The sequence below is a fragment of the Lactuca serriola genome, chromosome 7, assembly GCF_051521515.1.
Source record: "Lactuca serriola cultivar US96UC23 chromosome 7, Lser_US96UC23_V15, whole genome shotgun sequence".
In the NCBI taxonomy this organism is placed as follows: domain Eukaryota; kingdom Viridiplantae; phylum Streptophyta; class Magnoliopsida; order Asterales; family Asteraceae; genus Lactuca; species Lactuca serriola.
Genome location: NC_136414.1, coordinates 55070241 through 55078985, shown reverse-complemented (window position 1 = coordinate 55078985; position 8745 = coordinate 55070241). Strand labels below are relative to the sequence as shown.

At 36.1% G+C, this 8745-nt stretch overlaps 1 protein-coding gene across 1 annotated transcript; it reads left to right on the top strand.

The window, feature by feature from the left end:
- Positions 1–502: 502 nt before the first annotated feature.
- Positions 503–4132, top strand: LOC145063648 (uncharacterized). Its single transcript, XM_079011243.1, has 7 exons — positions 503–1049; positions 1632–2138; positions 2226–2336; positions 2441–2551; positions 2650–2697; positions 2799–3229; positions 3339–4132. The coding sequence occupies exons 1-7, from the start codon at positions 518–520 to the stop codon at positions 3987–3989; spliced, it is 2391 nt and encodes a 796-aa protein (XP_078867369.1). The 5' UTR covers positions 503–517; the 3' UTR covers positions 3990–4132.
- The last annotated feature ends 4613 nt before the right edge of the window (positions 4133–8745 follow it).

Sequence of the window (8745 nt, the reverse complement as noted above, 5' to 3'; positions counted from 1 at the left end):
CGTCCTTAGTTATTCCGTAGCTATTCTGTTACTAAATTAGGGCGTCCCATTCTATAGCTAATCCGTAGCCATTCCGTAGCTAATTAGCTATGAAAATTTTCCGTGGCTATTATCCGTAGGAAAACACCCTTTTTTCTAGTAGTGCAACCCCACCCTCTCACCTTACCTTTCCTACCATACTGTTTTTCCCTATTTAAATGATTGTCTTTGTACGTAAGATAGGGACCAAATGCATAACAAAACAAACAATAAGGATCAAGCATGTAACAATAACAAACAGTAGGGACCTTCCGAATTAAAAAATAAGTTATGAACCAAACGTGCAAATTACCCCAAACCATAGGGATTATTCGTGTAATTTACTCTAATTAATATAATCACAAGTTGTATTTGTTAACATCCATTAAAGGCAATACTATAATTGGGGATTAGGGGGACCATCTCCCATGTGGCTGTCGTCAGAACAATAAGTCAACTCCATTTTTCTAGAATAAATATGTAAGAAAAGTTGGAAAGGATGATTTGCAGAAGGAAAAGAAAAGATAGAAAGATGGCCAGTTCATACTATAATCAATATGTCAGAGACGAGGTTGGAGAAGAATACCCATACCCATACCCATCACATGTTTGTGCACCCAATTTTGTTACCTTCAAGCTGAGTGGTAGGGATGATTATGATTTGTGGAAGACGCAGATGCTATGTCTCTTAAAGAGTCATGGTATGTGTGGTTTCATCGATGGAATATTTGTAAGCCCTCAATCCAGTAGTAGTGTTTCCGGGAAGGAGAAACTGGGTGGCGATCACATTCACTGGCTGTGGACAAGATCAGATGCCTTGGTTAAAGGTTGGATTCTTGGTTCTCTCTCTAAACAAACACTCAGGCATGTATTGGATCGTCTTTCAGAAAAACCCCATCAAGAAAGAAATGCAGCTGATTTCAATGCAAAAGATATATGGGATGAACTTCAGACTCTGTATGATCTTTCAGTTCGCCCACAACTACAGAGTAAGAATGGTCCTACCGTGCTTCCACAAGAGACCGATGAAGGTACAATATCTTCTTTACCGATTTATCGTCCTTTGACTGGATGAATCTTTTTAGAAATGGCAAACTTTGCTACAGTAAAATACTACCTAGAAAGGTACCAGGTAAGAAAAAGAAAACATACACAAGGAGTTTACATAACATCCCTAAGCAGTCCAGTTGCAATTTACAAATCTACCCCTGTGTCCCACATACTAGTGAAATTGCCGTTTTTGTCGGAGAGGATTTGACTAGGTGATTAATTTAGATAAATTTATTATCAGACAAAAAATTTAGTCAGCGAAACACTTGTTTAGATAAAGAAGGTAATAATAGAGAGAAAGTGAAGTCTCTTTAGTTATATGCGTGCAAAACGTTTCCAAAAGCAGTTCCTCAATCAAGAAACAGCATATGATATGGTTCCTATTTGTCGCTTTTCTGTTTGAATGTTGAGGTACCTTGTAACATCAACATACATCTCTTTTTTTCTCTTATATCGTACGTCCTTAGTTAAAATCCCAAATGATCACGTATTTTAAAGTACTGGACATATATTCCCTGTCTTGTAGCTTTCTATACCCTGATAACAAAACCATGCAAATTTAGGTAAACAACGAGACAAACGAGCAGATGATCACAAAAGATTGTACAAGTATATTCTATCAAGAGATTGGGAGCGTGTTGCTACATTTTTAAACGAAGAAGTAGTTACAGTGATAGACAAAATCACCAATAATGGAAGCACAGCACTCCATGTAGCAGTTGGGACTTCTAAGGACCTGGAATTCATACAGAAAATGTTGGAAAGGGCACCAGATAGCACACTACTATTGGATGTGCTGAATTCAGATGGAAGCACGCTGCTTCATGTTGCTGCTATCGTTGGCAACACCGAAGCTGCTGAGATGCTGTTGGAAAGAAGCCCAGATTTGTTGTTTGCCAAGGACTACGAGGGTCACACACCATTAGCCATAGCTCTTTCTAATATGCATAGCCAGACGTCTCAGCTTCTGTTGCAACACATCATTACTAACAGGGAGGAGGGGGATTCTATGCTTTCGGGAAGAAGTGGTGATGAGCTTCTAGTTCTGGTCATTTCTTCTAAAGATTTTGGTAAGTGTCCACTATCGGATTCTAATTAATTCCAGTATTAAAAAACTAATCATGTAATTGATATCTTTATCTACGGAATACATGTAGACTTGGCATACCATTTGGCGAGGCATTACAGAACATTACATAGTGACGCTGTGCTAATGGCTCTAGCTCAAAATTACCCATGCGAACCCAATATATTGGAAAAGTATTTAGGTTTGCTGATTTTTATGTTGCGCTGCATGTTTCTTTACCTTTTCAATTTATCATAAGGCCTCTCTAACGTACTCTTATTGTACACCATATTTCGTATGTTGAAGGGACTGAGATAATAAAATGGAAAATAGCCGGTGGTCTGGAAACCGCTTTTGATTATATGGGCCCGTTACGTGGTTTCGGGGTGGAAAAAGCAATAAGGCTGGTCATTGCCGGTAGGTCATGTGTTGATATATTGTTCGATTATTCTTCCTGTATTCGCATGTTTTAGCAACTTTTAACTTCTAACAATTTTTCATATCGCATAATGCAGGGATTTTAATGATTTTAACGCTTTTCGTGGTAATCCCTTGGATGTTAGGTAAGATGAATTAACAATAACCATCATTGTATAAGCAAAATTATTAGACAGAAAAAGGTCTATTTCTTTGTTTGACATGCTGATTTGGGTCTATGTTGCAGTGTGGCCATTTATTAAGGAGAAAGTTCGAATTCATAATGAAGCCACCCGATTATTAAGGAGGGTATGTGTTTTAATACATGTATCGAGTGACCCCAACACGGAACATCACTATTACACAAATCCGCTTTTTGAAGCAACGAGACAAAACGCATATGAAATTGTAGGAAAAATTGTGTCTAGATTCCCAAATGCAATTTGGAGTGCCAATAAAGATGGTCATAACATTATTCAATATGCCGTGATAAGTCGTTCAGAAAAGGTCTACAACCTCCTATATCAGATGAGTGAACATAAGAATGTTTATAGAACAATGAGAGACTCTTCTGGCAACAACCTTTTGCATTTGGCTGCAAGATTAGCACCTACAAACAAACTGAATCTTATATCAGGGGCGGCTTTACAAATTCAACGTGAACTACAGTGGTTCAAGGTACGCATCTTTGATGATTAAAAATTTTAATCTTATTCCACATACATGATGTTTTAAGACCAAATAGATATTATTCAGAAAGCATGGTTAACGTATTGTAATTGTGTAGGAAGTTGAAGGATTTGTATGTCCTTTAAACACCACACAAAAGAACTCTTTTGATGAAACACCACAAATGGTATTTACAAGAGAACATAAGGAGTTGGTGATTGAGGGAGAAAAATGGATGAAGGCCACCGCCGAGTCGTACACAATTTCTGCAGCATTAATCACCACCATTGTGTTTGCAGCGGCTATTACAGTGCCAGGAGGAAACAATCAGGACAAAGGGACACCAATTTTTACCAACAACACCGCCTTCACAGTATTTGCAATATCAGATGCCATATCATTATTCTCAGCTGTTACGTCATTGTTAATGTTTTTGTCGATTCTAACTGCACGTTTTGCTGAACAAGATTTTCTCTTCAAGTTGCCCACAAAGTTAATAATTGGTTTGGCCACCTTGTTCATCTCAACGACAACCATGATAATAGCTTTTGGGGCAACTTTGTACCTTGTGTTTGGCCAAAACAACTCAAGGATTCTTATTCCAATAGTTGTGTTGACATGCCTACCAATTACTTCTTTTATGACGCTGCAGTTCCCCTTAATCATAGAGTTGATGAGTGCAACATATGGTCGTAGTATTTTTGGTAAGAAAAATCCTGCATATGGTTATGACGAGTTTGGGTTGATAATAGATCATCGCTTCTATTAGTTCTTTCCACACGATTATAGTACGATGGATTGAATAGAGGTAGAAAATACCTAAAATTCATTTTGAATTAAATGTGTCAAGGTTGGTCTCTACTTTGTAATATGATAGTTATTTGAGGTATTAAAAGTAGAAATGGTTCTAAATGTTTTGAATTGTATATCCATTCCTATAATTCAAATAAAAATAAAACTTAACAAAATAAAACTATCAACTTTAATGATATTTAGTTTACGGTTTTGCGAAAGCACATTTGCTTTCCATAGAATCATTATCTGATTTTATTGTAGGCCTTATAATCCCATTATGACACAATCTAAACCGAAAAATACTCAAATCCTTATATTATGAACCGGGATCCCTTTCTTCTTGGACGCGGAATATTATCTATTCACCTTCCTCCATACCATGCTTGATCACTTGTGATCATCACTTTGTTAAATAGTAAGCTAGACATATTTAGGCTCTGGTTGATATGCTTCTTACCGGTCCAGTAAAAAGCGAAGGGCATGTTTCATTTGATGTTGACCATAAGATGTTTTTGTCTCTGTTTGTTAAATAGTAAGCTAGACATATTTAGGCCCTATTTGATATGCCTTTTAACGGTCCAATAAAAAGTTGCTTGTTTGATTTGATGCTGACCATAAGATGAATTTGTCTCGGCTTGTTAAATAGCAAGCTAGACATATTTAAGCCATGTTTGATATGCCTCTTACAGGTTCAGTAAAAATCTAAGGGGTTGTTTGATTTGAGGCTCACCATAAGATGTTTTAGTCCTAGTTTGTTAAAGCTAGACATATTTAGGCCTTGTTTTTTGTTTGATATGCCTCTTACTGGTTCACTAAAAAGCTAAGAGCTTGTTTGATTAGTATCTCTTACTAGGCCAGCAATAATAGCTGATTTGGTCCACCAAAAAATATAGTAGGAACAAATCCTTTGTGTGCCCTTATCCCAAAATACACATGCTCCTTAACGCTTCTTCTTCCTTGTGGATAAATTCATGAATGAATGCAAGACTACAGCTCCATCGCTTCCTCCTCAACCGTCGTCCTCCTCCATACCCGTCCCAATCGCCATCGTTGTCGTTGGTCTCTTCCTCCTACATCGCCCCTTCAGTTTCTTATATCATATCCTCTCTATCTCTGCAAAATGATTTCTCATTGACGATCAATTTTGAAATAGATTGTTCAGAGGCTTGTGTTTGTTTATGGATGGTATCGATTTGTGTTTGGATTTATGATATGTTTAGAATACCATCATTGTATAGATATGGAGATAATCATGTCACTAATCTCATTGATTCGATTGTGTTTTGTGTTGGGTTAATGAACTTTTTTTTAATTACTTGCTCGTGTTTGAAGAAATGCTAACATTACATGAATACATCATAATCTCCTCATATTACTTATTATTCTGTTTGATTATTGAGTTTTTGCATAAATTTTTAGTGGGTATGTGGAGAAATACCAGCTCTTAGGGATACTTTGTATTGTTCTTGTAAAGAACTTCATTTTGTTCTATTGAATTTTAATAGTTTACAAGCAGGTAGTAGATTGAGGGTTATGTAAACAAGGAAAGAAAAATCACTTATTTATGTGTGTCGTGTGGTTCATGTTGCAAACTATTCACAACCTAAATTGATCATTTACATTTTTATTTCATAAGCATTTTATGCTGTCATACTCTTCTCATTGATTACGATTTAACTATTCACAACTTAAATTGATGATTTATGTGTAATGTTTATTGGTATTATGTACCAATTTTCAGGACATGGGTTTTCTTGTAGAGGATTTGTAGCTTCCTAAAGGTGCTTGCATTTGATCTCGTGTCAACATATTAGTTGCTGATACGATGATTATTTGAGTATGTATATTAACTGAATGTTGTAGTTAAACATAGATATATTATGATGAGATGACGGATGAGCATAAAAAGATTGTATTTTTTACAAGTTTCTTGATGTTTGAGTTCATTGATGTGACCAGGAATTGGAAATAGCCTTCAATGAAAGTGGCGTTAATCTCTTTTATCTCAATAGATGGGCAATTGCGTAATTTTGTTGGGTTGGTTGGGGGGAGGGGGTTTATTGACAAATTGGTAATCATAGTTTCATGTTATAAATACAATGGTAAACCATAAAGGAATTATTATAGAAAATTGTTTGAGAGTAATATAGTCATTTTAAACGGTCTCTTAGATGCAAAATCAAACAGCAAGTTTCAGTAAGAAGTTAACTTAGTCATAACTTCTAACCCAGTCAACTCTTATTCAATTAGTAACTATCAAACGACCCCTAAGTCTAAGAAGCTAACTCAGTCAAAACTTCTAACTCAGTTAACTCTAACCCAGTTAATAACTATCAAACGACCCCTAAGTCTCCCTCGGTCTGAGTTAGGTCATTTGATACCACCCATTCGTAACACCTACTCAACCATACACCTCTTACTCAGTAATCACTAAAATTACGCTAACTGGAAATATGCGCGTTCACCCGCCTCATTTACCCAAGACGATGACAGCTTTCCTCCACATATGACATCTCTTCCGTCATTGTCGGTTCCTCCCACCTCCGATCTACTCCTTTATTGCCTCCTTCTATCGCCTCCTAGCACCACCCTCTAGCGTTGCATCGCACCTCCGACCTCTTTAGCAGTAAGAAAACCCATTCTTATTCCTCCATTTTTCTGTTCGAAAAACCATCTACTTGAAACGGAAATTTATATTGTACATAGTGAATTTTAGCAAATAAACTGATTTTGAACCCATGTAAACCTCAATTCAAATTTCCTTTAATTTGGTTTCAGTTTAAAATTTTGTGACATCCTCAAATTCACGGTCATTTTAAAATTTTTTTATATATTTTTATTTAAAAATCAGAGTATTGCGGAATTTGTTCCTTGAAAACATGATAAATAATATTATAAAAGCATTTCCGAATAAATGTATTTTGTTTATATTAAAACTTTGGCATGTCATTGTCAACACAAAAACATAAGCATAAACAGACCTTACATTCATTTACACTAGTGATTTACATCTACTTTAATCTCTCAGTGTAATGTGTCTTCGTATCGATACATGTGATACAAATAAACTGAGTGGGTCATGTTGGGAAACCTGGTAAGTACATAGGGATTTAAATCCCACAATGTTAAATCATATATATATATATATATATATATATATATATATGTGTGTGTGTGTGTGTATGTGGTATGTGTTTTAGAACTCACAATATATACAATTTCACCTCATATAAGCAATTTTACCCTACCCCTTCGATCCTCACAACGACACGATCTATACTCTCAGATCAAAAAATTCTTTACCTAATCATACTCTCGGATCAGGTATGTCTAATCCATGCTCTCAGATCAATAACTATTCCCATTCCATACTCTTGGACTAGGGACAATTGACTATGTCTAATTCATGGTCCCGGATTAATGACAAATAACTATGTCCTCTCCATACTCTCGGACTAAGGAAAAATGACTATGTCTAATCCATGCTCTCGGATCAATGACAAATCTTAAAGTTCGACCCTCCGTGTATATCTCACCCATACTAATAAGGAGATACTACCCGATATTCATCTCAATTAATTTAGGTTTGTTCTGTATCCTAAATCATCATATATTATCATATATACTCTTAACACGTATTTCAGGTAATGAAAATATTTAATACTTTAATCAATACTTGTATTAAAATCATGTTCATGAAAGGAACTATGCACTCACTTGTTAAAGTGATGACTCCAAACCCAGGCAGCGCTTCGTTTCTAACAATTTATTTTCCTTTGACGAAACCTGGTATAATTATCACTAGATTTTAGTCTAATATTTATTGTGACTAATTATTAGTCTAGGTTTACGAGCGATATTCTTTTATAAGTGTTAAACAATACTTTTCAACCACTATGTACAGACAGGGGCCAGACATGAAACACCGGAGGGCATGACCATTTTGGCATTTTAAGTTGTTTTGAAACCCAACAACCCTATGCAGCCTTTCAAACCAGATTCCCCGTACCACGAGCAGTTAAAATGTATTATAATAACACTTTGTATATTTTATAATACTTACATATATTGTTTATAGGTTCATAATAACGATAATAAACTTAAACATAAGTTATACTTAAAGTAGGGTAAGTATAACTTACTTACAATGGGGTTTGGCTAGGAACCGGGCTCTGTGGGGGCAGAAATTCCGTGCTGAAATCTCTTCTTCTTGGAGCCTTCTGGCATTCCGGGACTCACCGCTAGCACTCGAGAAGTGCTAGGGAATGGGGCCGGCTAAGAGGGGTGTTTGAGAGAGAAAGAATGGGAAATGTGTGAGTTTTTGGGGTGATTTGCACCTCTATTTATAGGTTGAGTCTGGTTCGAATGCAGGGTATTCCCTTGCTGAACGTTGGGCATTCATGGATAGGTGTCATCATCTGGTGCCAAGCCGTGGTGAGGAAGCAGTGGCTCAGATCGCGCCACGTGTCGCTCGCAGGTTACTCCAAAAACTAATTTTCTTTTAAGATCCGTAACTTTTGCATATGAGCTCTGTTTTTGACTTTCTTTATATCCACGTGAAGGTATCGACGAGATCTACAATTTTCATTTAGACTTCGTCGGCTAATTTTGAGTTTATTTTTAAACTTATATTTTAACAGACTTAGATAGTTAAAATCATTTAAAAATTCATAACTTATTCATCCAACGTCCGTTTTTACTGTGTTTATATCGTTGAGCTCCTATTAGTG

Excerpts from the sequence above, each read along its gene's own strand:
- LOC145063648 (XM_079011243.1), top strand. The coding sequence starts at position 518 with ATGATTTGCAGAAGGAAAAGAAAAGATAGAAAGATGGCCAGTTCATAC. Across the intron at positions 2,337-2,440 it reads TATATTGGAAAAGTATTTAG|GGACTGAGATAATAAAATGG; the intron begins GTTTGCTGATTT and ends CGTATGTTGAAG. Across the intron at positions 3,230-3,338 it reads GTGAACTACAGTGGTTCAAG|GAAGTTGAAGGATTTGTATG; the intron begins GTACGCATCTTT and ends GTAATTGTGTAG.